This window comes from Penicillium digitatum, chromosome 1 (assembly GCF_016767815.1).
Source record: "Penicillium digitatum chromosome 1, complete sequence".
Classification (NCBI taxonomy): Eukaryota; Fungi; Ascomycota; class Eurotiomycetes; order Eurotiales; family Aspergillaceae; genus Penicillium; species Penicillium digitatum.
In genome coordinates this window covers 4,782,138-4,809,162 of record NC_089384.1, presented here as the reverse complement: position 1 = coordinate 4,809,162, position 27,025 = coordinate 4,782,138, and the positions used below count along the sequence as shown (strand labels likewise).

Here is a 27,025-nt window from a genome sequence, read left to right as displayed (position 1 = left end):
ACAATGTGCCAATGCCCACATCGGTGGCGTTTTTAGACTGACTACATTGGATCGAGATTCAATGGTTGCCCCCTATCCATATCGCCCCTTTTTCCCTCTCCGAGGCTTTTTTTTTTTGAAAAAAAAAAATTTTGCTTCTGGGATAATTTTCCGAGATTGGGATTGATATGATAATGGGCATTCCGGAGGAAGGACCCAGAGTGCTTTTCTGATACCCGCCAAGGGAAGAATTCAAGGTCTAATATCAACCTACCCGCATACGAAAGGTGAATGCATGTTTCACGCACTCTAGGTCCCTGCCTTTGGAGGTATCACGATAAGCTCAAACCCATTATAACGGCTTTTCACTGAATGTGATATGTTAAGTTCTTACAAGGGTTCTCATTACGGTATGATGAGATAAGATTGCCTTACGCGTTCATTTTGCTCTATACAGAGCGTAGGGAGTAGGGAGCACAACATGCTCCATACTTGTCTCCAAGATTGAGCCCCGGAGCACTGCCTCCCCCTGAGTACATCATTGTAATTGCAATCGAACTTGTCAATATGATAGGAGTACCTATTTGACGGGTTGTGAAAGAAAATTAATTAAAAGAAAAAAGAAAATTAATCTCCAAATCCACAAAACAAAAACAAAGAACCAATGTCAATACGAGTAAAGCTGAAACAGGCACGTCGTCTCCACCGGATCCGTTTAACCCACAAAACCAGGTGCGTCTAGATACCCTTAGCTTGGTCACGTTGTCCTCCCACTTCCCCTTCTTCTTTGGTTCCTCCGCTCCCTTGCCCTTTATTATCCCTCCATTCCCCTCTTTATATTCTGCAGATTCCTGCAGCTGTGCTTCTATGCTGAACGTCGCCCTTAAGACCTTCAAACGAGTCCCCAGCTTTCAGGACCTTCTACAAGGCAGAATGACCCACCCCGACATGTAAGGACATCTGGACTCACCATCAAACCTATCTCTTAACAATTGCTTCTCAGTTCTGTTGACGTTCTCGTCATTGGTGCTGGCCCAACTGGTTTGGGTGCCGCCAAACGTTTGAATCAGATTGTAAGTCTTTTCCCTGAACATCTACCGTGTCAAAGAGGGGCACATGTAAAGATACCCCAAAAAAGGGGGAGGGGCATCTGGGAATCAAATATCTAATGGAGCATACAGAATGGCCCCTCATGGATGATTATCGACTCAAATGAGATCCCCGGTGGTTTGGCTTCCACTGATGTTACCCCCGAAGGTTTCGTAAGTTGTGACCCGGACTTAATCATGGCCGCACCTCTAACCTGCCTAACAGCTGTACGATGTCGGTGGTCACGTTATCTTCTCCCACTACAAGTACTTCGACGACTGCATTAACGAGGCCCTCCCCAAAGAAGAAGATTGGTACACACACGAGCGTATCTCCTACGTTCGCTGCCAGGAGCAATGGGTTCCCTACCCCTTCCAGAACAACATTTCTATGCTGCCCAAGGAAGAGCAGGTGAAGTGCATTGACGGCATGATCGATGCTGCTCTTGAGGCCCGTGTCTCCAACACGAAGCCCAAGGATTTTGATGAGTGGATTGTCCGCATGATGGGTACTGGTATTGCCGACCTCTTCATGAGACCCTACAACTACAAGGTCTGGGCTGTTCCCACCACCAAGGTAAGATTGACTTGTTTTTCCATGGTCTTGAAACATGACTGATCCACCATGTTTAGATGCAATGCGCTTGGCTCGGTGAACGCGTCGCTGCCCCCAACCTCAAGGCCGTGACTACCAACGTCATCCTTAACAAGACCGCCGGTAACTGGGGTCCCAACGCTACCTTCCGTTTCCCCTCCCGCGATGGTACTGGTGGTATCTGGATTGCTGTTGCCAACACTCTCCCCAAGGAGAACACCCGCTATGGCCCCAACAACAAGGTCGAGAAGGTCAACGCTTACAACAAGACCGTCACTCTCGCCGATGGCACCACCATTGGTTACGGAAAACTGGTCTCCACCATGGCTGTTGACTATCTCGCGGAGGCCATGAACGACACCGAGCTCATTCCCCTCACCAAGCAGCTCTTCTACTCCTCCACCCACGTTATCGGTGTTGGTATCCGTGGTGTCCGTCCCGATCGCATCGGCGACAAGTGCTGGCTGTACTTCCCCGAGGATGATTGCCCATTCTACCGTGCTACCATCTTCTCCAACTACTCCCCCAACAACCAGCCCGAAGCCTCCAAGAAGTTGCCCACCCTTCAGCTCGCTGACGGCTCCAAGCCTGAGAGCACCGAGGCTCAGGAAGGTCCCTACTGGTCTGTCATGTTGGAGGTTTCCGAATCTTCCCTGAAGCCCGTCAACCACGAGACCCTCCTTGCCGAATCCATCCAGGGCCTTGTCAACACCCAGATGCTTCTGCCCGGTGATGAGATTGTCTCCACCTACCACCGCCGCTTCGACCACGGTTACCCCACCCCCAGCCTGGAGCGTGAGGGTGCCCTCACCCAGATTCTCCCCAAGCTCCAGGAGAAGGGTATCTGGTCCCGTGGCCGCTTCGGTAGCTGGCGCTACGAGGTCGGCAACCAGGACCACTCCTTCATGCTCGGTGTCGAGGCCGTTGACAACATTGTCAACGGTGCCGTTGAGTTGACCCTCAACTACCCCGACTTTGTCAACGGCCGCCAGAACAACGAGCGCCGCTTGGTCGACGGTGCCCAGGCTTTCGCGAAGAAATAGTAGATAATTCATTCCCCTTGGTTTCTTGCTTTTACTTGTCGCACAATTCTTGTCTGAAGTGAAGGACTGTTTTTCCCCCTCTCTCTTCCTTTTTTTTTGATCCAATTGAAACGAGCTCATACCGTCATGGAAAAATTATACACATGAGAGCATTTGAACCGATATCTGGAAGACGATTGATCTTTGTTATCTTGTTACTTTCCACTTTCCAACCCTCTTCACCTTATCATCTCCCTATTCCCTCTTCCATCAGCCGAAAGCCTGGATTTGCTTTTGGCACGCTTCTTTTTTTTTTAGAAAACTTGACATGTGCGATTGCTCATTTTTCCTTCATTCAGTTGATGAACTTTATTTCCCTTCCCAAGTAACTTGTGTGTTGACCTTCTGTGAAATTGATCAGCACGTGACCCTTCCTACTAGACCCATGCCACAGCGCAGCCTCAGGCTCCGGAAGTTCTAAAAATCCAGTCAAGCCATTTGAAAGACCCGTCGGCAACCTTGGAAATTTCTAAGCTAAGCAGATCTCACCCTATTCGGACAGAGTGTTTTGTGGGATTTCTCATCCAACCTTGACGCCCCACCATTGCCATTGTCCCCCTCGAGTTACACTCGCCACAATGCAGATCACTAACCAGACAATCACCAACGTACACCGCAAAAGCCTCTCTATCCGAGCCATGTCCATCCATAAAACCCGAAACGCAAACCCCTCGAATCAACATGAGCATCCTACCAGCCAACACTGTCTCATCGCTATCGACACACGGAAGTTTCCCGGAACACAAGGCTTTCAAGATTATTCTATGCGGTGGCTAGTGGATCCGTGCAGAGAACGCGGGTCAACCATGAGCCAGTGATATCGAGGATCAAGAAAAACTATCTCAACGGTGTGCAAGCAAAAGGAAAGTCCGAGTAAGCCATGTCAGCAATTCAGCGTGACGTCGGCCGCGGATTCCAGCGTTCTCACGGTGAGATGTGTCAATGGTGAAAGGGCACTGCCTGGGCCGCGTCAGATCTGGAGGCAGCCAGGTTTGTGTGGTTCTTCTCCACTGAACTATTGATAGATTTCGATATCGTTGTCTCAGATAATTGTTTACTGGCATTCTAGATCGCTTCTTTTGTATTTTAACGTGAGACATTGTATAGTCTGGACCAAGGCTTGAGGGGTTATTTTTGATTTTTCTGGCATGTTGTTCTGGAACCGCTAATGCGTGAGGCTGGTTCAGTATCTTATAATTGCATACTTCCATTCCCCGTATGATCATTAGGGTCTTGGGGCGAGAAAAATCATACCATAAATATACAGAATTAGAGTCGACTGGGTTCATGCCTTTGAAACCAATGGTAGCAATAGAAACCCCACTGGGACAGCTCATGGTGGACACGAAGAGGCCAAACCGCTAGAATAAAGCCACCAATTTCAAGCATCCACGATATCTTGAGATCGCTTTTGGATGACGATGTTGGTGTGAGGGTTTCGGTCCTCGTCAATGTGATTGGACACGCTAGCAGGCGAGACTGCCCCCTCGGCCAAGACTGCCTCGTAAGACATGGTGGACGCTAGGGTTAGGTCCCGGGGTGGGACGCTTGCGGTGGCTGGACTTGACGAGACACCACACGACAAGAATGAAACCTGCGGCGTCGAGGTTGGCGAGTCAACGGACATGGGTGTATATATAGCATCTGTGTGGCTTGACCAGTGGTTTTCTCCGCGACAATCTCGATCTGCCCGGGGATTCGACTATTAGATAGAGCGGATGTTTGGATTTTTGGGAGTTTGACACATGTACCTGTTTCTTCAAGAGGGGCCTTGCCGCTATGGAGTTCGAGTTCCTGCGGTGACAGCGCAAATTTCACCTTCAGTCGCGGTGGGTCAACAGACCAGTCTGCTTGCGATTGTATTCCAGTCGAAATTGTCAAATGGAACGAGGACCGGTGGTTTGGGTTTGGGGATTTGAAGCATGACTTTGTCACAGAAGTGTGTGGAATTGCATTTGTAGAGGCATAGCTCCTCTCTCCTGGAGAAGACTCAAAACATGAGAATCCTTCTTGACTCAGACCTGTGGTATCAATGTCCGCATTGGATTCTGTAGGGACACAGGAGCTGAGGGATGGGTCCATCGTTTCGTCGCAGCTCTCGTCTAGGTGCAACTGCTCGAATTCAACAGTCAGGGTATGACGGATATAGATCCGTTCAAGGTGAGATTCAACATCACTTTCTTCCAGGGCAATGACAGTTGGGGGCCGTCTGATCATGGTCTTCTAGGATGGATTTTTGTCAGTTGTACAGAGAGAGCCCTGGAGGTCCCGTCTATAGAACCATCGTGTCTCGGAGGAAACTGCGTATCTTCACCATTTCAGAAGTCTCGACCAGGATATGCGGACGAGAACACATTTGCAATACCAAGTGATCCTTTGATCTCTATAATAAGTTAGGAAATGGTATAAATCTATAAATCTGTACAAGATCCTCCGTAAAATGGAGTACATTTGTAAATCCATCCTTTCCCCTCGAATCTGGACAAATCAGCTATGCCCATTTCATCTCACCACTCAAAAGGGATTAAAATCACACATGTGTATCTTTTTGCTCTCTCTCTCTCTCTTGTCTCTCTTTCTCTCTCTTTAGTCTTCTAGTAAATGCCCCGGAAGAAATATTAATAGTCAAGTCAGGCTCAGCCCCTCGACACTAGACCCAATTTCTACGGAGCCTCCTGTTGATCCTTCCCCCTCTCTCCAACGTCAACTCTTTCACTCACACTTTCTTTTCCCCAACTCTTCCTCGGATCATGCATCCGCTGCGTTTCCGATAGCCTGTCTTTCGTTGACTCTTTCGACCTTGCTTCTCCTGAAGCCCACCGGCATATCTCCGGTCGCAGCCAAATCACAAACCCTCCGCCATGAACGGGGATCTCAGCTTGTCCCAGGTTCTGGGAGGGCTTCGGATAGCCAATCCAGACGATTCGCCTCTCCCAGCGGAGGATGCGACCGCTGGGTCAACAGGCTCCAGCCCGTTCGGACGGCCGGACGGTTCGGTATCAACACAACACTATCCCGCACATGACGAACACCCCTCTGTCTTTCCTCCCGCACCCGTTGAAGTCCCTGGGACAGAGGATCGTCAAACTTCATTCCTTCAAGCCTCTCCCGAGATACCACCATTGCAATCAGGCACATACCAACCGTACTCGGCTCAACCCCTCTCAACACCTTCGAATCCCAACCGACCCCTTTCCTCCGTATACGTGAATGGCTCAGCGACCTCAGTCCTCTCCCGTGATAACACATATCGCATTCGAACCGACTCCGGTGCTTCGTCCAAATCTGGGTCTCAGGCGCGGTCAGATACACGAGGAGGATCGTCGGCATTACATGCCGGTGTTCTGGCGCGTGACAACTCTCACAGCGACCGATCCTACCGGACCACGCAGATCCCGGGCAACGGCCCGGCGGTGATGCGTCAGTCGTCTCGAGCACAAGCAAGAAGTGGCGGCGCGTCTCAGATGCCCCGAACGTCTTCTTCTTCTTACATGACAGAAAACGGCCCAATGGCGAGTAGCGAGGAATGGCAAGACCGTGGCGCCGCGGTCTCTGTGAGACAGGAGGTAGATGCTAACGGCCAAACTGTCTCTCGTTATATCAAGAAGGGCGTCCGAGACTTTTCGTTTGGGAACACTCTTGGCGAAGGCTCCTACAGTACGGTCGTCTTTGCAACGGACCGACAAACTTTGAAGGAGTACGCGATTAAAATCCTTGACAAGCGACACATCATCAAGGAGAGAAAAGTTAAATACGTGAACATCGAGAAGGATACACTCAACCGCCTGACCGACCACCCGGGTATTGTGCGGCTATATTACACCTTCCAGGATGAGCAGTCGCTTTATTTCGTGCTGGACTTGTGCAAAGGGGGAGAGTTGCTCGGTGTTCTCAAACGAATGACCACATTTGATGAGGAGTGTACAAGATTCTACAGCGCCCAGATTCTTGACACGATAGACTATATGCACAAGCGCGGCGTCATCCACCGAGACCTGAAGCCGGAAAATGTGTTGCTCGACAGCGGGATGCATGTCAAGATCACTGATTTCGGAACGGCAAAGATTCTCAAGACCCCACGAGTCGACCCCAGTTCAAATGGCATTCCTCCTCTTGACTCGGCTGAGCTTACACAGGAAGAGCGGGCGAGCTCTTTCGTTGGCACTGCGGAGTATGTCAGTCCCGAGTTGTTGACGGACAAAAATGCGTGCAAAGCCAGTGACCTCTGGGCTTTCGGCTGCATCATCTACCAACTTTTGGCCGGTCGTCCACCGTTCAAGGCTGGAAACGAGTACCAGACCTTCCAGAAAATTGTGGCCCTCGATTACGAATTTCCAATTGGATTTCCTACCGTTGCGCGTGATCTTGTCGAACGTCTCCTCGTCCTAGAGCCTGCTCGGCGTCTTCAGATCGAACACATCAAAAATCATGAATTCTTTAACGGCATCACATGGGGGTCAGATCTATGGCAACAGAAAGTACCCCGCTTGAAGGCCTATGTACCCCCTCCACGCGAACCCATCAAGCTCAATGACAGTAAGAACGGAGAGAGTCAGCCTCCAGTCATCTCCACTGCCCCCTCGGGCGCACCAAATGCCAGTTCCCGCCACCTTCCACGAGTGGTAACCGAGCTACCCCCGCCGAGTCAGCTCGACATTGAATGGTCACCGGTACTAAATAAATCCAACGAACGAATTTTGAAATTGGGTAACTTGGTTGTTTTATCTTCTGCTGCCTCACACAGTCCGATGTCCAAGAATAGCAGTGGCGATTTAGAGGCACCCAAAAAGTTCTCTCGTTTCTTCTCAGCAAGCGCCACAAAGAAACGACAGCGTTTGGTGATGGTTACATCATCCGGTCGAGTCATTCTGGCCGCATCGGGTGGTGATGATAAGAAGATCAAGCTTGAAATTTCCCTGCTTGTTCCGGGGACAAGTTACAGAAGTGTGACGGATTCTAAAGGAATTTCATCCTGGGTTGTGGACACGGTATGTAGTACGATTTTTGCCAGTCACAATGACCTATCTAACGGAACCCCCCAAGAGAGAGAAACATTACGTTTTCGAGGATCCCAAGCCATCATCAAGCAATATTGGCGCTTCAGCGGTTCAGGTGCAAGAATGGCTGGACGCATTGGATAGATCTCGGGAGATGGCATCACAGCAACAAAGTACAGGCTTCTCCGACGATGCATTCCGTGACCTTTCTTCTGATTTCCCTAGTCCCGCCAATACACTAGATCGCACCTCTGACATGCAGAAAGACGATCGAGGCCCACCATCATCAAGTCGGAGTCACCTAGTGAAACAGCAGACCGGCGACACCGAGTCAACGAAAGGAAGGAAACGATTCAGCAAGCGTCATTCGAAGAACGGTCTTGCTGCGGTGTTCTAGTGACGTCGAAGCTCTACGCATTTTGCGATCCATCTACACACCCATGCTAAATTCGACGTTGTCTTTTCGGTGTCAGTATTGAACCGACTTTCCTATACTACCTGCTGCCTTACCTCGCACCTCGCTATCTCATCATCTGAAGATGGACCACCGTGTCCACCCGTCTCCCCAACTATCTTTTTCATTTCTCTTCCATGCACAGGCATTCGCACAAAGATGGGATCTCATCCCAGCATATCGGTCATCCTACCTTTTGCATATTTCATTGACAAGCGTGCTCTACTGTTTGTTTGTGTCCTTGGTGGAACTTGTTTCTTGCATTTAGATTTGGAAGGGAGCGCATACTTTGTTCGTTTACTGCCTCACTGTCTATTTCAGAATTCCGATTTTCCCTCTTGTCGTTTGCTATGTCCTCCACTGTTATATATCCCTGATTTGGCCTGAAGCATCTGTCGGCTCTTTTGACTTCTTTGCTCCCTGTTCCTGGCAAGTTCTCAGGGTTTTTTTTTGGAGGCTGACATTTTGATTATCTTTGAAAACCAAGCAATCTAGGCTGATACGTCCGCATCCTCATTTCCCTCCTCTTTCTCCCATCTCTCTTGCTGCTCTTTTCAGGGCAAATTCGGACAAAAGAAGAATCCTTTCCTTCCCACGATGTCGTCACCTTTCTCGTTATGTCTATTTTCTTTCTTGGCTGTCCTACTTGCAGTGAAATCTTGGTTTGAGCTCACTTTAATTGTGATTTTCTTCTACCCGTGGACTCTCTTCAAATTCCATCCTTTGCCTCTCCTCTTGGTATACACTTGACCGTCTCTCTTTTCCTTGCTCTTCTTCTTCCCCTGCTCTAGGCCGAGAGATGATATACCCGATTTCCCTATTCACAAATAATTCTTCATCCGTTTTCCTACAATCCCTATATCTCTTGAGGTTCATAATGAAACACTGCGTGTCCCAAGCAAAGTGATCTCAAAATAATGTACTAAGTGACAGGTGTATTTTATAGATACATATGAGGGTAGGTACAAGTAGGCATGGATCATGAGGGTGAGAGATCCGTGGATCCTTTTTTTCCCCCTCCAAACTAAATAAACAGCCAGTCGAGGCGCGTGTTGTCCAGCTCCTCAATCCAGTCGAACTCAAGATCGTAATCACTCTGATCACAGCCCTGCTCATCTGAAAGTTTCTGACACTCACTACGCTTGAGATCCTGTTTCTGCCACATGAGACGCAGGACCCACGCAGCGTTGCGGACATTAACACTTGTTAGGGCCTCATATAGCGAGCCGAGCTTTTCAAGGATAAGACCCCGCTGCGAAGGACGACATTCCGCTCCAGCGATGAATGTGGGCCAGATGAGGCATTTGAAGTGGGGGTCTGAATCGGGGATAAGGCAGATTTGTGTGATGAGATTTGTGGCGATGAGTCTGTGGTCGAGCGGGAGACCGACGTCGGTCCAAGGGGGTGAGAAGCCTTCTCTGGCGCGTGAGAGGACGCGGCTTGTGTAGAGGTAGACGGCGTCTTGATAGGAAGTTGCGAGGGCGAGACGGTAGGTTAGGTTTGGGATGAAGAAGACTTTTTGCATCGCTTGGCTCCAGGCTGTTGGATCAAAGTTGCGGATTCCTTGGAGGAGCTTGGCGAATGAGTCTAGGGTCAGGGGCTGGCCGTGCTGCATTGGGGTTGGCAGTGCTGTTGGTTGGTGAGTTATGGCAGCGACTTCGGAGTCTGGGTACCAGAGGGCGTGGATGAAGAAAATCACTTCTAGGAGATAGGCGGGGCAACCGACCCAAGAATTTTCTTCGAGACGTTTGAGGATCTCTGGGCCCATGGAGGAGGAGTAGAAGGGCTTTGAGAGCGCACCTGGGCGAGCTAGCGTTGATCCCATGATTTCCATTCTGTAATGTCAGCAAGCCCTTTTTCTTATAAGCAGAGACCGGAATCTCACATCAAACACCCGTCAAGAGCGAAAGCGTCCAAGTCATCGAGAATTCCTTGTCCCGGTCCATTTTCAGGTCGGTCTCTGAGAAGCTTCTTCGCGCCCTCGACATGGTAACTCCAGGCCCCGCTGCCGGACTCAAATATGTCTAAGAAGGCAAGCAAGACGATCGCAGCTAAGGTTCTGCCGTCCTTCTGCATCGCGGGATTATGAAGATCCATGGATAATTGGCGAAGGGCACGCTGCTTGTACTCCAAGAAATGATGATATGCCTGGGAGGTGGGTTTTCGAGAACCTGCCGGTGCAACAATATCTTCAATTTCCTCCACTGACATCGATAGATTGCCCGGTGACCATGGTAGAACAGATGTGTCCGAATCTGATACAAGGGAGCAATGAAGAGCTCCAAGAGCAGCGATGCTGCTAGTAAGAACAGGAGAATGGCTGACCAGCGCAGTAAGATCTCGGAAGGGATTTTTGTATTGGGAGTAAAGGGCGAAGTCGTTCACCATGTATTGATTGTCTTACGAGTGATTATCAGCGGGGCCTCGAAAAAATGCATTGGGGAACTCTCACAGTGATGTACATAGTACCTTGAAAACTGGCTGAGATCTTTGAGCAGTGGATCTACCAGTCCCCATGGCGTTGGAGTATAGTCCGCAGGAGGAGTGCCCCGAGGAACACGAACAACTGCGGTGTTCTGTTCCTCAGCCGAATGGACACCCAAAGACGCATTATCTCCCCCAAAAGTTGGACTCTCCGCCTCATAAACCCATCCATCGGTCTCCGGACTAGGTTGGTTCCCAGAGCTGTGTGATTCGGCATCGGATGAGGATTCGGCGACAGAGAAAAAGTTGAATCCGCTGCTCACCGGAGTCGAAATATACGTCTCTGTGGCTGGCTGGCGCTTTGGCTTGCTAGGTGGTATCTTCACGTCATCAAAGCTGCGGCCCATCATCTTTCCTCGACTGGCCACTCCACCCTTGACCCAAACAAGCGGTTTCTGATACCCCAGACATTCTTTCCCCGCATCTCGACACTTCCGACAGGTGGGCTGGCCATTGTCGCAAATAATGCGACGTCGTCGACAGGTATAGCAACCTTTGGTCATTCTCTGGGCGTAATGAGAGAGATGTAGTTTTTTAACTGGACAGCGAAGAACTGAGTCACTGGTGAAGTTTGTTCAGCGCCACTCGCCATCGTCGGTTATGGTCAGGATTCGGAAGCAGGATGTTGACAAATCCACAAAACCATTCTAGTTGTTTAAGAGGTGACTCTGTCGAGAAATTTCTTAACCCAAGTTTTAAATCCGCCATACTCCCAGGAAAGCTTCACTCGCGGGGCTCGCGGGGAGGATGACTAAGAAAAGCTTCGGATGATTGAGACCTCAGGGCTGTTCAGTCTTCTTCCTCAATCTTCAACTTGCTCTTCCAAATCAGCACTTGGAACCCTATGTTCGAATATTAGAAGAACTGCGAGATGGTTTTGAATCTCTTGTTCCGAAGCATGGAGGTAAGTGCTTTTGCTATTGCCACTCCGATCTTCACTCACATTGTTCCACTTGTAGGTCTGGCTCACCGTTCGAGTACGACGCCCTAACAATGATATGCTTGTGCTTGAGCTTGTCTTCTAATCACATCCATACAGCTCCTTCGAAGTCCACTCTTTCACCGTATGGTGGGCCGAGTCCACCAAAAAGTTCAACACATCAGATACGGGGTGCCTCCGGAGGAGCAGGGAGGCACCAAACTCGAGGGACAAGGTATGTTTAGTACCCAAATTTGGTAAAATACTTTGTCTGATCTGTTACTTGTTAGACTTCCAATACAAGAAATTCCTAAGCCATTTCAAGGAAGAGCTGAAGGACCAGATGAAGGGAAACCCGCGGAACAAATTTTAATACCCTAGCGCTTGTTTGATAAGGCAACTGACGATACCCACATTGAACAGAACATTCTTGTATGTTGTTTTCCCCCTTTCGAAAATCTGGACTATTACTTCTTGCCAATATTTTGGCGCTGTATCGACACCGGGTATACAGTGGGATGCACTTTCGCACTTCCTGGGATGCATCCCTAGTTTCTTCCGGAGAGTAAATTGATTTGAATTATTGACATGCCACTTCTACTATTCCCAGCTGTTTATATGTGCAGTCAGGCTGGGATCCAATAACTGAGGCATATATGTCGAGGTTCGGGGTAACCCTGAAGGGTGCGCTACAGGATCGTTACGTTGGATGCACCTTGGCTTCAGGCACAATCAAGATCCGTCAAATTGCCATATTCAGATTTTCATGTATTGTTCCTAATCCTTCGCAACTGAATCAACCAGTAACACAGATTCCGGCGTATTCATTCCTTCATGAACGATATGAGAAAGGTGTGCGGAGGATGGTAAGGCTAGAGATGCTCTTTTTGACTCTCAGGCTGCTAGCAATAAGCTCGAGTTCGTTCCTAAAGCCGGTCCTCCCATTCAGCTGTTATTCGAGCAATCTCTCTTTCCGTAGGGTTTCAAAATAGTCTCTTCTCACATCTGCAAGCCCACCTACACTGCTCGTTTTTGTCTAGAACAACAAAGTTTTGGCGTGTACCTCCGGTTCCTTCACCCTTTATCCCAGTGCGTCTTCCTTGAAAAAATCAAGGACGGCCAAATTTTTGGAGTCTCCCGCAATCTCGTTCTCCAGATCGGCACCACTAGGACATCGTGCCCACACAGCATCACCGAACGATTCATCACGTGTGGCTTCGACGTATCTGCGGAACCAGGGCTTTATAACCGACAGTCCAACATTCCGGCATTCCTGTTGAGAATTTCCGAGATAGGAAGATCGAGGAATAGCTGCTGCACTGTTGGTTTGGATAGTTGCACCCATGTGTTTAATCACATATTAGCCTGGATCATTCAAGCAGTACTCCGTACATGTCGAAAGTTAACTGGGGTCAATCCCCCACTTAGCTTTCTTGCTTCAAGGGGGTTGGATGGATTAGGCAGGTACAGAGACAGATTAAGGGGGATCAAGATGGGAAGCTCAAAGAAATCAAGTAAGACCAAACAGGGGGTTAATCCCTGGAGGTTCTCTGTCGATTAGGTCAGCCTTCATACAATGGTCCATACCCATGGGATTCACCCACCTCCACCCAGATCTTTTAGCTCGTAAATAGCGTAGTATAGAATTCCGTATTTTTATATAGATTTAGATTTAATTGTCAAATAAAATGGCTCTTAACCCTCAGTTTAACGTACAGTAGGGCTTCCCGAGCATCACTAGGCCTATAAGTTGGCTGTCATACCGTGAATTAGCAAATTCAGGGACTTCTACGTTATAGAAGAGAGCAATTTAAGGAATTTGACCAGTTCGATATAATACAAAATACAGGCCCACCAATGGAGACTAAGATTTATTAGGGAAATTAGACAGATCCGCCACAGGAGAAAGTGGGTGAAGCCCACAGGCACACTCCGTAGACTAGTTAACTAGCTAATGTGCACTGGTAATTTCTTGAGTGGTCTATCTGCGCAGTCTAACAAAATACCTCCAAAGTATTTCTAAACACTTGAACGTATCTAGCTCGATTGTTGGAACATCCCTCAGCCGTTGGAGATATTTTGTGAATAATGAAATAGCCTTCGGGAAGATACTGCAGTTGTTACCTATAGCAGAGGTTGATGTTTGATTTCGGATTTGATGTCAATTTCCTCTGATTCGTTATGACTGGTCTAACCTTACACCGCTACAGGACGAAAAAAGTACAACCACGTTGGATTTTCTCGCTTTGAACTACTTCAACTAGTCTAACCTGACTCCCGAACACAGAATCAAGCCGATCACGCTGAAGCCGAACCCCGGCTCAGACTTGGGTTCAATTTCCGTGGAATCACATCCGATCGTGTTCGCATAACTCGAACTCGACCCATCTCACTCCCCTTCATCACTTTAGCGAGAACACGTTGAAGGACCATTGCTCTAGCTGGCCTCCAGAAAATCTTCAGTGTTTCCCGGGGGTTCGTCCGCATGAACATGACCTCAGCTACCTGCAGCTTCTCGTGACGCGAGCTTTGATTCAGGTCTAGCTCCTTTTTCTGTTCGATGTTGGTGAATGCAACGAACACGCGTCTACCCATGAGCTCGGTGCCTAGCAATTCTAGCTGGTTTTCGTTGCCGAAGAATGTCACGGAGAGCATCTTTCCAATAAGATCCACGTAATATTTGCCGTCGTACTCATATGAGGTATCAGCATTAAAATTCATGATGTTTCTGATATTCTTGGGTGTTATGTCAGACAGACTAGTTCATGTCAGTGCTCGTTGCAAACCTAGGTTCAGGTGCCCCTATTTTGAACAGGTACTAACTGGACGACAACATGTGTAATATCTGTGAGACTGTAATCCTCAAATTTGGTTTCGTGCTGAACCTCGAGGGCGGGAAGCGAGACTCCGATGACCTCAGGAGAAGAGCGTGCCTCGGCCATGTTTTCTATAGTCAGATTTGAAGTGCTGGAATTTGGTTGTCGAAGAGTTGATCGGGTGAACAGAGTGTAGAATGGACTTGAATCGTAGATGCTAGATATTGGGTATGCTGAATGCTGAATGCTGAATGCTGAATGCTGAATGCTGAATGCTGAATGCTGAACGCTGAACGCTGAAGGATAAACGCTGAAGATGCTGTAGATGTGCTGAGCGGAATTAGATATTATGAAGCGTATGCAAAATTGTTGTCGAGGTGAAGTTGAGATGCTAGACAAGAAGAATACATTTATATTCAGAACCCACGAGGAGCAAAGGGGAAAAACAATGGATGACTCTATTCCTGGGAAATTGAATTAAGAAATCACAGGCCTTGAAGCAAGTGAGTCCACCTCATTGCATGATTACAATGGGATTTTTTGCCCTTAATCACCCTTTGCGAGGAATCCAAGACTCCACCTATTTGAACTACAAAGCAAGATCCCAATATAAAGCCTCTGCTAAGCTTTCTATTTATGCAGTGCTGTAAGAGCGAGTCTAGAAGTAGAGTCTCCGCTTCCATCATGTCAACCCCTTTGTTATCGATATTTCAAAAATGGAACGTGACCGCGCCTCCCCTTCAGATGCCCACTGAAGACACGCTTAATTTCTCCTATGTTTGATAGGCCCCAGGTGTAGCGAATCAGCGGTGGCTTTTGCTAATCTTACAAGGGAAATGTTAGGTGTCCGAACAATTTCGAGATTTTCAAAGCTCCTCATCAAAGGCTGGAACATTATCTAACTCAAGATTTAAGAAAGATAATACTGCATTCTACTATTGACATTTCATCTACCTAGACGCGGAGAAAATGTGGGCGGATGCGACGGATATACGGAAAGTGGCCCTGCAGGTGAGGCAGGGCACTCCGGTTGCATCGTGGATTAAGGGAAAGACCCATCTTTGTAAGTATTAGGCTATAACTGAATAGTCAAGAGCAATCCTTCACTGAACCCATTTGACTATACTCCGTACATTTGCAGTAGATGCGAACTGTTGAGCGTAACCAGTTGACGCCTGTAAAGAACAGGGATCAAAACACAACCGTTTATCCTGGCTAAGATAGAAAGGCATCGATGAGAGGCTCATAACTACAGAATGTCTCCTAAGTTGTACCTTCCTGATGTCTTCCCGACCCGAACAACAGGTACAAAAAAGCAGACCCTCAAAGGTCTCAGAAGAGGCGGTATCCCCGGAACGTAGGCTTGTCAGCACGCCACATGGACGAATTGGGATTAGTGGGATCCAGTTTTTAGGCCGACTCCCGGGTGTGTCGGCTTTTTGAATTTCTTTTTTTCTTTTTCTTTTTTTTTTTTTTTAAAAAAAAAAAAAGAAAGAAGAAAAAACCGAAATTGAAAGGGGCCCAGGTACAGTTGTGGCCAGGCACCCGAGGGACTGGTGCTGACACAGCATGGATATCCCTGCAGAAATTTTGTAAGATATCAACCTCTAGGCGCCTTATGGTAACAGCTGGGTAGCATTTATGCAATATATGTCATATGGCTTAATGCCAATGCCAATCATATGGAAGATTCGAGGCCGATCATGGGAGATGTGCTAAATATGGAGCGGGAAGCGAGGGAATACACATGTTCATATGTTTAGAGTTTTTCTCTTACTCCGTATGGATATGGTATGTCATCAACTCATCAATTTGGTCTCTGTAGAAATCCCCTTTCCATCTACTCCATACAAAGTACTCCGTCTGAAGAACCACTCTAACATATATAAGATGTACCTATCAAGTTCAAGATCTAAAATAAAACATTTAAACCCAATCAGGTCAAATGTCCAGGCGACCCATTTTACGGACTCCGTACCGTGTTTCCTATTGAACAGTTAACCAATCAGAGTGGCAAATGGTTTGGTGTGTGGACACCAATCTGAGACTAGTGGGACCAAATTAGGACTAGCGCCTCCCAGAACTCGGGACAAACAACACTGTCATTTGCCTTGTCGCTTTGACTCCTTTTTCATTTTCCCTTCTTTTTCTGTTTTATCTCTTGACTCTTCACGGTCAAATCCTTTCGTTTGTACTTTCGTTATCCCAACCATGCGTTTATCCAAGCTCTCGCTTCTCATCCAGGCTCTGCTGGTGACTGCGGTCGCAGCCCAGAGTGCTGGTGTCTCCAACATCGCGTCGGATGTCACAACTCAGACCACTTCATCATCCTCTTCTCAAGCGCCCGAAACTACATCGACGACTTCGTCAACGTCTTCTACAACATCTGAAAAGACTTCTACCGAACCAACTACCACCGCCCAGCCTACTACCACTACGACTTCTTCCGTCTCCAGCGAGCCTACCACGGAATCTACCGCTGATTCTACCACTGAGTCTGCGACTGAGTCTACCACGGAGTCTACCGCCGAGTCTACCACCGAGTCTACCATTGAGCCTACCACAACAGCAGAGCCTTCCTCCACTCTGGAGGCTATCGTCTCTTCGACCACTTTCGACACTCAGCCCACCGCGTCCAAAACCAAGAGCGATAGCCATAGCACCACTACATCTCAGAGTACCACGACTACCCAGACCCCGATCGTGAAGACTATCACCTCCTACGCGACCAGGGATGGATCCACGATCGCCAACGTGGTGACTACCACCTCCACCCCCGCTCCCGAAGCCAGCTCCCCTTCTCTCAACGGCGAGAAGAGCTCCAGCTCTAGTGGGTTGTCTTCTTCGGACAAGAAGATCATCATCGGTGTTGTGGTGGGTGTCGGTGGTGCCATCATCATCGGTGTTCTGGGCTTGGTCTTCTGGAGAATCCAGAAGAAGCGCAACGAGCAATACGGCGATGAGGACGATCTGATGGGTGGCACCGCTGTGGGCTCCGGTCCTCGCGAGAAGGCTCCCAGCCCATCGGGCAATACCCCCTTCAAGAACACACTAGACCAGTACCACAACCCTGGTCCTGTCAACGCGGCATCTAACTTCTAAGTATGCTACATTGGCTCGACAGTCGTCGAAGTTTAAATCTTGTACGATCTTCATGCTTTTTATCAGGCGTTATGGACAGGGTATGCGAGCTCACGGTTCCATTTTTCTTGGTAGCAAAATTGTTTTTTTTCCCCCTGGGTGACTTCACACCCAACCGTTCCATTCATTCTAGATTGAATACCTGCGCATTCATTTGAGCGTTTTTCCCCCGGCAACCATCACATTCCTTTTTCGTGATCGCGACTCTCGATCCCTGCACGACTGACAAAAAGAAAAGGCACCGCCTTTTCACTATGCTTGTTATCCATTTTTGATTCCCCGTATCTAAGTACGAAGTGTTCTCCTATGGCGAACTCCATTGTGCCTTGACCAATGTTCTATTCTTTTACCTTTCGCAGCCTCAGACGTCACAGACTGTATAGTGTTGATAGATGCATGCTGCAAGGTATCTTTAATCTTGATCTGATCTCTGCATGTATGTAATTCAAGGCAAATGAACCCAATCAGCGAAATAATTTACCATCTTATTGCCGGGAAATTAAAGTACCCAACAATATAATCATTCATGCCAGGGCTCGCTCTGACGGTGAGAAATCGCTTCTCTATCTCCCCAAAGTGTTCGCTTTGTTGATTCTGTAAACATGAAGCTTTCCTGGGACAGTGCTTTCGGAGAATTTTCTTCTTTTTGATGGTACACAATGGTCTAGTGCACAATGCAGGAAGAGCCATCGAGGTCAACAAACAGTGGTTAGGTTGTTGCAGCAGAAGTTGGCCGATCCCAACACCCTACAGTGCGAATACAACTGTCGAGCGAGTATCACCACATCGAGGCAATGAGCATTTAGTTTGCAGGCCCTGACGACTGAAGGCTTGGGCCATGAAGCAAACCGAGTGGAAACTTCCCATGTGGTGCGAGCGTCGACGATTTACGTAACATGGAGCCGTACCTAACTAGATCAACCAAGCACACTCTGTGCATAACATGATTCTGTGCATAGAGAATGTCAGAGTCTCTTTCCCACGCATTCAGCCCTGTCACGATGCGTCTTAAAGAGTCTCTGAGAGATTGCAGAGTTAGTGCCAAGAAATCAGCGCTGCTAAAAAAAAAATCCACTGAAACCGCCATAAAGTGGCCGATTATCTTCGCCCCCGATCAAGCAAGGCTCTGACAAGTACTGCGCGATATCCCCAATCAACTAGGGCTAACTATTCTTTGAAACCGCCCCTAAATGACGTGCACGACGGCTCCAATCAGACGGCCCCACTCAGCCAGGCACGCCAACCATCATAAATGGTGTCATCGAGGTGCCCAACTGTGGAGTAATGCTCACCTGGTTGACACAAAGAATCGTATAATGGAACTCCTTAAGTGGCATGGGATATAGAACATTCTCACATCGGACTAGTCGCCCCACACATCGTTCAATAACATCCACCGCACTTTGACATTACATCAAAAACAATGATCCAGCTCAGTCCCTCCACGCTCGCCCTTACCCTCTCTCTAATCATTCTCTTACTCTAGAAAATGATGGAACACTCTCCTCCAGTCTTGTCGGCTGCAACGAGGTCTCATGCCCCAAGAAAGACTATGAGCATTTCACAGTGGGAGAGAATGGTTCCCTTGGTATCAGACTCACGTTTAATGCACGCAGGCATTTAAACATCCGCTGTAGACGACCCACTCGGCACAGGTTCTGCTTGAAGCCTACAACATAACACTAGTTCTCACTGTCTTTGCTAGGACGGGCAACGGTAGTCTTGTCCACTCAGAAGTGGTTTGACTGACATACCCGGAAGTCGTCACTGAAGACGATCCCAGTGATCACAAGGACAATAGTGAGAATATTGCGGTGGCTGTCAAGGCCAAGCGGGTTTGCTGCCGGCATTGCGGTACTAGCTGGAATCTTTGCATTGCTGTAGATATTAAATTGATTGGACAGTTTGTAATGGATAATCGGAAAGAGTAAGTGATGTTCCTAAGTGTCTGTTGGAATGTCACCGTTCTAAAATGATGGACTACGGAGTAGTCAGTTACTCCGGGCCACTGACAAGGTAAGGGGGCAGAACCCGCTAAATTAGCGTGACCGTCCTTGACTTTATTTCATCAGACCTCTACGAAGTAAACCACTTTCCTTGTGCACTCTCAATCACTATTTTCCATCACGATTCTCAATCAATCCAACATACATACAAAATAGCCCTGAAGAAATCATCCCCAAACCCGCAAGATCCAAGACCACCTGACGCAACCAACTTCCGCATCCGAACCACGGACACAGACCCCAACTCCATCAACTCCACACATCTTCACGATGTTCGCAACACAATCCCCCCAAACTCCCTTCCGCCAAACCCACACTCCAACCCGCCCCTCTCCGCTCAGCAAACACAACACAACGCCCAGATGGACCATGTCCCCGACGCGTAGCATGCAAAGCGCGTCGCAAAGCACAGCATCAAACCCATTCGACAACCCGCCACCAACCTTCAACATCCAAACCGAGCCCATCACGCGACACACGCACAACCACCACTCCCCTATCCCAATGAACTTCACTGTATCCGTGTCAGCTTCAACAACACCAACCTCCTCGAACCCATTCGCCCTACGAACGCAAACACCCACCTCACCTTCCTCGCCCACCCGCCAAACGCCCAAGCCAAAATACGCAGCGCGCTATGCTTCTACAATCGCGAATCCACTCCAGCGCGCGGCAGGTCTGGCGCGCTCGAACACGCGTCAGATGTTTCTCAATCGCGTGCGTCATGAGCGTGATGATGGGCGCTTCGAGGCGCGGGGAGAGCAGATGATGCGGATGGAGCATCTTGCTGACCGGAGACGGTGGGAGGAGTCTATGGCGAGGGATGGGGAGGGAGTTGTTGGGGGGTGTGAGGAGGATGAGGATGATCTGCTTCCTGGTAGGTTGAGTTTTCATTTCCCTCTCTGTAGAGTTGAAGTCGGTGGATGTGTGGATTGAAGATTGGATGGACAAGGATTGCTGACTTTGGTTTGATAGATGATACCGATGCACTTGATGAGTTTATCTCTCAGGAAGAGGCTATGGAAATGGCCTTAATGGACACGCATAGTGGGGTTCCTGCAAGGGTTGGGGATCTACGGTCTACTGGGCCCGGTGTTCTGTTCAGTGATGATGAGTATGATGATATCTTTATAGGGTTGTCGGACCCTCGAGCAGATCAGTGTCAGTCTCAATCTCAGGATATGGATATGTCGTGAGTGGGCTAGGGTGATGGGTTGACTGTTGATTTCTATTTCCGAGGCGTTGCATTGGGTGGCGTTTTGGGGGTTCATTTGGGGTAGGCGGGATGGGGAAATCCGGGTATGTACAAAAGGTAAATTAAGGTATATCGAGGTGGGTTGCGCATGTGTATAAATGCAGAGATGAACGATGTGTGAATGACAAGGGAAACAACAAAGCCTTGGCATCGAGGGGATAACTTTCTTTCAAGCCTCAATCTTACCTTATCAAGATCATATCACTGCTGCGGGCAATCCGGCACTCCGCCAGCTCCAACCGCACCTTCCAGGTCCTCCATGAGAGGATTCGAAACGAGTTCCTCAGGCGGGCTTCCAGCCGCTTGCATCTGGAGAGATAGTCAGTAGCTGAAACTCGAGACAAGAGCTCTCGATCCAAAGGTAGAAGTATCGAAGTAACAACTCACCTCCTGCATTCTCTCCCACACATACTCCCGACACTTAGGATCGTCATCCGAGAAATTCTTCTCCTCGAACTTCGCCACAATCTGCTTGACAACCCGCGCCTGCGTCTCAAATCGCTGCATATCCTCAGCTGAAACCTTGCCACTGCCCTTATTCTTCTCGATCCACGGCCCGAACTTGACATCCAGTTCCTTCATCGGCTCATACAGCATCTCCTTGTTAGACAGCTGCTCCATCATGCCCATGAACATCTTCGACAGATCTCCATCTTCCCCAGCACCCGATGCCCCCGCCTCAACGGCCTTAAGTAGCTGCGCCAACATGTCCTCCGAGATGTCGTCTTCATTAATTGCTGCGGTAGCTTTATCACCACTTTCTTTCATCCGGCCCATTGTGCGCTTGATGGCGTCGTTGAATGAGTCGACCGGTTGTTCGGCGCCTGCATTGGGCGTGCTAGAGGAACCCTGAGTGCTAGGAGCAGAGATGCCCGCCGCGGCAGCTGCAAGATTCTCTGCTGAAGCGCCGGCTCCAGAATCGCCCTCGGCCATCACGTCAGCGAGAAGCTGTTTGAGGAAATCGCCTGGTGGGATCCCGCTTTCTTCGAGCTGTTTTGCCAATACTTCGGCGCCTTGATCGACTGTTGCTTGGAATTTGGGGTCTAGGCTGCCATTGGCGTCCCCGCCGGGTCCTATCATGTTCGCCATATCTTGTTCGAGTTGCTTAAGGAAGGCATCTTCGTCGAAGTCTGGAGGTGCGATTCCGGTTAGGGGATCGGAGTTGGTGGCAGAGAGCGCGGGTGGGTTTGCGGGAGGAGCGGGTTTGGGTTTGTTGAAGTCGTCGAGGACGTCTGTAGGTGTGAGTGTGAATCATTCCACAGGGAGGAGTGTGAGGGGAGAGGGGCAAGGTAGAGAGGCGGGTATATGTTACCATCTAGCTCATCAAAGTCGGAGTCTTCATCGTCTCCAGATGCGTTCTGCGATTGTGCTGGTGCTGGTGCTGGTGCGGCGTCGGTGTTTGGCGCGGGCTGAGATTCTTGTGCAGTTGATCCGGTCACGGTGGGAGCCTCTTCGTGACGGTCCTCGGTAGGTAAGGGGTTAACCATACTGCAGGAACAACAAGTCTGATTCTCAATAGAGAATGCGGCCCCAGAGTGAAGCTTAATTTGGAGGTAAAAAGAGATGAGGTGACATGTGACGTTTCTTGGGCGGGGAAGTGCCGATCACCGAGGGTCTACATTTTGCCGACGCACTTTGCCGACGCACTACACGAGGTGGTAGGATTATGGACGATATTACAAGGTTATCAAAATGAAGTTATATCTCAAGTCACAGTCAAACCCCTCGAGGCTATACCATTCGCCTCAAGCGCACGGTCTTTTTTTAAAAATCGGGATCGAGTTGGCTGATGTATGTTGTACCCCTCTACGTCTCACGTCAGTACGGAGTACAAAGTACCAACATCTCCTGATGAGATCCTGCAAGTCCGAGCACCCCTGCAACATAATCTTAGATCTAACTTCAACTTTTTCACTGGCAGTCTGCACAATGTATACAGCCCTGAGCTCCTAAGTCCAGACTGAAGTGCGATCGCTCGAATCCTTGGCATACAACCCCCTCCCCCCGCATGATCTCAATCAGACCATTCCAGGCGAGAAAAATCTGCATTCCGTATACCTAAGTCTGGGGAAAAGAGTCATCCCACAAAGATCCTGAAGGGAACCAGTCAAGAGGTGTGATTCGCTTTGAGGTGCCCCGATGGGATCATGTGGCATCCCAGGGCGCCGAAGATCCAATAAAAGGTACATCACGGAGGACTCGGTACAAGGACTGGCAATGGGATGATCTATCCGGTATCGGCTTTGCGCATGACCTTCACTTGTCGGGAATACTTTACCCTGAAACAAGTGCTATTCAAATTCATTCTACTTCGTACGTGGAATGAGAAACCAAAACAAGTTAGAAAAAAAAAAAAGGGTTCATGGGTACGGAGTACGGAGTACGCGAGAGCCCCTCCTGACTTTTTTTTTGGTTTACACGATCGAATTTTTTTTTTTTCTCTTTTTATCTTCAATTCCTCTGACTCTTTCTTTCTCATAATCCAATTTTCTTTATGTCACAACTTGACCTTCCTCTATCTCGCACGTCCCTTTCGACTTAGCCGTCCTTTTTTTTATCCCTTTTTTTTTTATCCCTTTTTATCCTTTTTTGCTTTTTTTAATTCTTTTTTCTTTTTTTTTTTCTCTTTTTTTTGCCGGCCAACAGGTCCGGAAACGCGGGGAAAACTGGCTGTGTCTGTTCCGTGTGCGGAGGGCCGCCTACAGGCTTGAATTAAATTATATAATGGTCTCGATGGTTGACCATGATATGGCGGACTCAATCGTGCCTAAACATGAACCTGGCCCGGATGGTTCCATCAGTTCGACCGTCTCAACACCAGATCCGGAAGCCGAACCTTTGACTCAAGATGCCACGACTCAGAAGAGGAAGGGAGGGAGGAAACCTGTACGTAACATCTTTTCAAATCTGGGGCCCCGCATTCCTCTTTTGTGTCACTGTCCTATGTCCTTTTATCTTTTCAGGGTTGCGTTGTATATACTAACCGGTTCAGATATATGCCACCTCAGAAGAGCGAAAGCAGCGCAATAGGCAGGCCCAGGCGGCCTTCCGAGAACGCAGGACCGAGTATATCCGTCAGTTAGAGACCACCATCAAGCGCAACGAGGAATCTTTACAGAGTCTGCAGCAAAGCCATCGCAGTGCTGCCGATGAATGTTTAATGCTGCGGTATAAAAATTCCCTGCTGGAGCGAATCCTCTTGGAAAAAGGTACGATCCATACCCGAATCTCCGGTCCAAATCCCAGTCTAACCTCCCCACCCCTCTAGGCATCGATGTACAGGCCGAACTACGCCTGAAAACAGGGGCGCCGGGCGCTCCCAAGGCAAACCCTATGGCCCCAAAGGCAGCGCTTAGCGCGGTAGGGGCCCGCCCGAACCAGCGACACCCCGCAGGCATCGCCTCGAAGCCCGAGACGTTCGGCATGTCGCAGCGGGAAGCCGCATACGGTATCCCGTCGCCGCAGTTCCAAGCAACCCCGACCTCCCACGTTTCCTCTCCCTCGCATGCCAAGTCCCCCAGTTTCGGGTTCCAAGGCGCCATGTCACCAATCGAGGGACGGCCCCAGCCCCTTCCCCAACCTCGGACTTTCAGTCAAACTTCGCCGCCGGCAATCAGCATGCCGCAGACCGAGCAGTCAGACGCCAAACCCCAATCCCGTAGTGCGGGAGCTATGGGTCCTCGCGGTGCGCGGGTCGCAGCGGCTGCTTACTATCCCTCTCCATTCCAGAAACACTACGATCAACTCGGTTAGCCTATCTTGAGCTTTTGTTGTTGAGTTCTTCCCCTACTAACCTCTCAAGCAGAACAAGAGTACGATGCCCAGGCCGATATGGTTGACGATGAACACGACGGCTCAGCATCATATGTCCCTGGATTCACTCCGCAGTCCGTTGCCTCGGGTTCCCATAATATGTCTGGTTTCAACCAACCACCAGGCGAGGGCACGCCCAGCGATTTCGGCAATGCAAATCAACTCCTCGGCCAGTATGAACCGATGCTGGACACAGATCCATTCGGGTTAAGCGCTAGCATGCACTTCCCCACCCCGTTCAACTATGAGCACCACAACTCGAGGCAATAAACGCCTGAACGGTCTTCTTGAACCTTGTCTACTGCTTCTTCTTCTTCTTCTTCCTTTTTTTTTCTCTTGTTTTATATTCACATATCTGTCCATCTAATGTGGCAAATGATCATCTCTTGCTAAAAGTTTGATTTGAGCATTCCCCGGCGTTGCGAGGGTTTTGATACCAATGTTCTCTTCTGGGTTTCTTCAGAGGTATATTATATTACATTTTGTATATGAATCGAATGTTCCATCACGGCCGTTAGCACACTTGTCCTGCATCTGCCTCCTTTCAATCTACTAGAATAATTTCATCCTAGAATCAATGGTTCTCGCAAACTCATATTGCCTAGCCCACCAAAAACAAAAAACGCTCCAGCCATCTTTTCCACTTCATACGCCTGCGCAGTGAATGCTCTATACTCATCCGCTAGGACGCGGAAGAGATAATCCGGGCCGAGACAATTGGTTACGTTCCAGATTGACATTTTCTCGTAAGAGATTGTTGCCATTGTCGTGACCATACGGTATGGATTACGGGGTTGATTGGTTTAATTGTGTGTATTGTGTTAATTCTCAAAACAAGAAGACGAGAGCCTACTGCGAATACCGGTCTTGTTATTTCTTTCTAACATAGTCCGGAGTGTACTATAGGATTAGTTGTGTGTAGGTGTAAAACCGGCGTCGTCGAGCCTGACTCTCTGAATCGAGACTGAAAGAACTTTGCCCTTGACCATGTAGTATTGTGGTGAAATAGCCTTCGATATCCGCGTTACGTTGAAGATTATGTGGTGCCTTGTTTTGCCGGAGGTTTCCCATGCGACGTTTGCCATTCGTGGCCTTGAGTATAGTTCCAGGCAGGACTATACTGCACGAATTTTCGGCAATGGGGCCAAATCTCATCGCAACGTGGTTGAATGTTATAAAACTTCCCAAAATCCGAACATAGAACCTTCGCGCATGGATCTTACAGTTTCGACAGTCCCCTCGTCATTCACTACGTACCCTGCGCTTGGGGGAGGGGTTGATATAGCGCCAATCTCACGTTTGTGTCAGATACTGCATGGGCTAAAATAAATGACGCGAAGGAACAGGACAACCCGTGCCCGGTTTGTCTACATTGATGTGCTTAATTCTGAAACCCGACGTGGGGATCTGCATTGTGTTTCACCCTGGACAAGGTTCATTGAATTTGCTACTCATGTGCAAGGCGAAGGAATTGTTAGCATACGTTTGTGACATTGGGTCTTATGCTCAATATGGAGTTAAGGAAAGCGTTTGGTCTGGGTTGTTCATAGCAGTTTAGTAACACGATGGGCTCGATCTATAAAGGGTGGCGATCTCGCATTCTGTGTACTTCGCTATATTCACTTGTACGCTTGAAGAAAGTCCTTTTTGGGCCTGAGAATTTCTGACTTTTTGGCATTCACTTTTTTTAAACGTCACGCTTCGTCAGCCATCCTCACTACAATCATTCTCACCATACACGTCTTCGTGCCTGGAGCCACCAGCTTCATGGGCAGAGCAGTTATCGACGAGCTCTTAGCCACCGGCTACACGGTCACATGTCTCGCCCTCTCCGACGAAGCCGCCGCTGCCCTGACAGCGAAAGGCGTCAAAGTACTCGGCGGTTCCTTTCGAGACTTTGAGATCGTCAAGCAAAGAGCCAGCAAGGCTGACGGCGTGATCAAGCTTGCATTAAACCCTGTATTCAGCAAGTATGCGCAGAACTGCATTGACGAGAAAGAGACCATCGAAGCTATAGGCTCACTCCTGGTGGGAACCAACAAGCCTCTGGCCACCACCTTTGGTACCTTGGTGCTCAGCCATGGGAAAATCGGCGCCCAAGACAAAGTCAGTGGTTATGAACAACCGATGAACAAACGGGCCCAGAATGGGAAGGTCATTTCCGGCCTTGCGGAGCAAAACATGTGTGCGTGCGTCATCCGTTTGTCGCCTACTGTACACGGCGATGAGGACCATGCGTTCATCGAGCAGCTCACTGTTCTGGCCTGTTCGCAGCACCATGCTATCTACATCGATGGGGGATTAAGCCGCTAGCCTGCTGCTCATCCTCTTGGCGCTGCTCGGCCATACCGACCTGCGCTAGAGAATGGTGTTGCCGGCAGCAAGTACCATGCTAT

At 48.9% G+C, this 27,025-nt stretch overlaps 11 protein-coding genes across 11 annotated transcripts; 7 read left to right on the top strand and 4 right to left on the bottom strand.

The window, feature by feature from the left end:
- Nucleotides 1-912: 912 nt before the first annotated feature.
- Nucleotides 913-2,705, top strand: Pdw03_3990 (Putative Udp-galactopyranose mutase; the record flags this gene model as incomplete). Its single annotated transcript, XM_014676128.1, has 5 exons — nucleotides 913-929; nucleotides 983-1,052; nucleotides 1,161-1,241; nucleotides 1,294-1,644; nucleotides 1,701-2,705. 5 exons carry the CDS (start codon nucleotides 913-915, stop codon nucleotides 2,703-2,705), a joined length of 1,524 nt encoding a protein of 507 aa, XP_014531614.1.
- A 1,420-nt stretch (nucleotides 2,706-4,125) lies between these two features.
- Nucleotides 4,126-4,826, bottom strand: Pdw03_3989 (uncharacterized protein; the record flags this gene model as incomplete). The annotated part of the gene is made up of 2 exons (XM_014676129.2): nucleotides 4,126-4,430; nucleotides 4,496-4,826. The coding sequence occupies 2 exons, from the start codon at nucleotides 4,824-4,826 to the stop codon at nucleotides 4,126-4,128; spliced, it is 636 nt and encodes a 211-aa protein (XP_014531615.2).
- A 779-nt stretch (nucleotides 4,827-5,605) lies between these two features.
- On the top strand, nucleotides 5,606-7,983 carry Pdw03_3988 (Serine/threonine protein kinase, putative; the record flags this gene model as incomplete). Its single annotated transcript, XM_066100641.1, has 3 exons — nucleotides 5,606-7,732; nucleotides 7,788-7,914; nucleotides 7,967-7,983. The coding sequence occupies 3 exons, from the start codon at nucleotides 5,606-5,608 to the stop codon at nucleotides 7,981-7,983; spliced, it is 2,271 nt and encodes a 756-aa protein (XP_065956041.1).
- A 1,236-nt stretch (nucleotides 7,984-9,219) lies between these two features.
- Pdw03_3987 (Acriflavine sensitivity control protein) lies at nucleotides 9,220-11,182 on the bottom strand (the record flags this gene model as incomplete). Its single annotated transcript, XM_014676131.2, has 3 exons — nucleotides 9,220-10,030; nucleotides 10,081-10,594; nucleotides 10,648-11,182. 3 exons carry the CDS (start codon nucleotides 11,180-11,182, stop codon nucleotides 9,220-9,222), a joined length of 1,860 nt encoding a protein of 619 aa, XP_014531617.2.
- A 395-nt stretch (nucleotides 11,183-11,577) lies between these two features.
- On the top strand, nucleotides 11,578-11,971 carry Pdw03_3986 (Uncharacterized protein family YNL211C; the record flags this gene model as incomplete). The annotated part of the gene is made up of 4 exons (XM_066100640.1): nucleotides 11,578-11,583; nucleotides 11,639-11,656; nucleotides 11,719-11,833; nucleotides 11,889-11,971. The coding sequence occupies 4 exons, from the start codon at nucleotides 11,578-11,580 to the stop codon at nucleotides 11,969-11,971; spliced, it is 222 nt and encodes a 73-aa protein (XP_065956040.1).
- Nucleotides 11,972-13,896: 1,925 nt separating this feature from the next.
- Nucleotides 13,897-14,540, bottom strand: Pdw03_3985 (UPF0648 protein C3H5.09c; the record flags this gene model as incomplete). The annotated part of the gene is made up of 2 exons (XM_014676132.1): nucleotides 13,897-14,356; nucleotides 14,422-14,540. The coding sequence occupies 2 exons, from the start codon at nucleotides 14,538-14,540 to the stop codon at nucleotides 13,897-13,899; spliced, it is 579 nt and encodes a 192-aa protein (XP_014531618.1).
- A 2,085-nt stretch (nucleotides 14,541-16,625) lies between these two features.
- Pdw03_3984 (Mid2-like cell wall stress sensor) lies at nucleotides 16,626-17,713 on the top strand (the record flags this gene model as incomplete). The annotated part of the gene is made up of 3 exons (XM_014676133.2): nucleotides 16,626-17,492; nucleotides 17,539-17,557; nucleotides 17,631-17,713. The coding sequence occupies 3 exons, from the start codon at nucleotides 16,626-16,628 to the stop codon at nucleotides 17,711-17,713; spliced, it is 969 nt and encodes a 322-aa protein (XP_014531619.2).
- Nucleotides 17,714-19,831: 2,118 nt separating this feature from the next.
- Nucleotides 19,832-20,757, top strand: Pdw03_3983 (uncharacterized protein; the record flags this gene model as incomplete). Its single annotated transcript, XM_014676134.1, has 2 exons — nucleotides 19,832-20,438; nucleotides 20,537-20,757. 2 exons carry the CDS (start codon nucleotides 19,832-19,834, stop codon nucleotides 20,755-20,757), a joined length of 828 nt encoding a protein of 275 aa, XP_014531620.1.
- Nucleotides 20,758-21,017: 260 nt separating this feature from the next.
- On the bottom strand, nucleotides 21,018-22,303 carry Pdw03_3982 (Peroxin 19; the record flags this gene model as incomplete). Its single annotated transcript, XM_014676135.1, has 3 exons — nucleotides 21,018-21,125; nucleotides 21,204-22,048; nucleotides 22,129-22,303. The coding sequence occupies 3 exons, from the start codon at nucleotides 22,301-22,303 to the stop codon at nucleotides 21,018-21,020; spliced, it is 1,128 nt and encodes a 375-aa protein (XP_014531621.1).
- Nucleotides 22,304-23,540: 1,237 nt separating this feature from the next.
- On the top strand, nucleotides 23,541-24,899 carry Pdw03_3981 (BZIP transcription factor (MeaB), putative; the record flags this gene model as incomplete). The annotated part of the gene is made up of 4 exons (XM_014676136.1): nucleotides 23,541-23,702; nucleotides 23,809-24,025; nucleotides 24,085-24,564; nucleotides 24,622-24,899. 4 exons carry the CDS (start codon nucleotides 23,541-23,543, stop codon nucleotides 24,897-24,899), a joined length of 1,137 nt encoding a protein of 378 aa, XP_014531622.1.
- A 1,497-nt stretch (nucleotides 24,900-26,396) lies between these two features.
- Pdw03_3980 (Oxidoreductase, putative) lies at nucleotides 26,397-26,942 on the top strand (the record flags this gene model as incomplete). The annotated part of the gene is made up of 1 exon (XM_014676137.1): nucleotides 26,397-26,942. The coding sequence occupies one exon, from the start codon at nucleotides 26,397-26,399 to the stop codon at nucleotides 26,940-26,942; it is 546 nt and encodes a 181-aa protein (XP_014531623.1).
- Nucleotides 26,943-27,025: the final 83 nt, after the last annotated feature.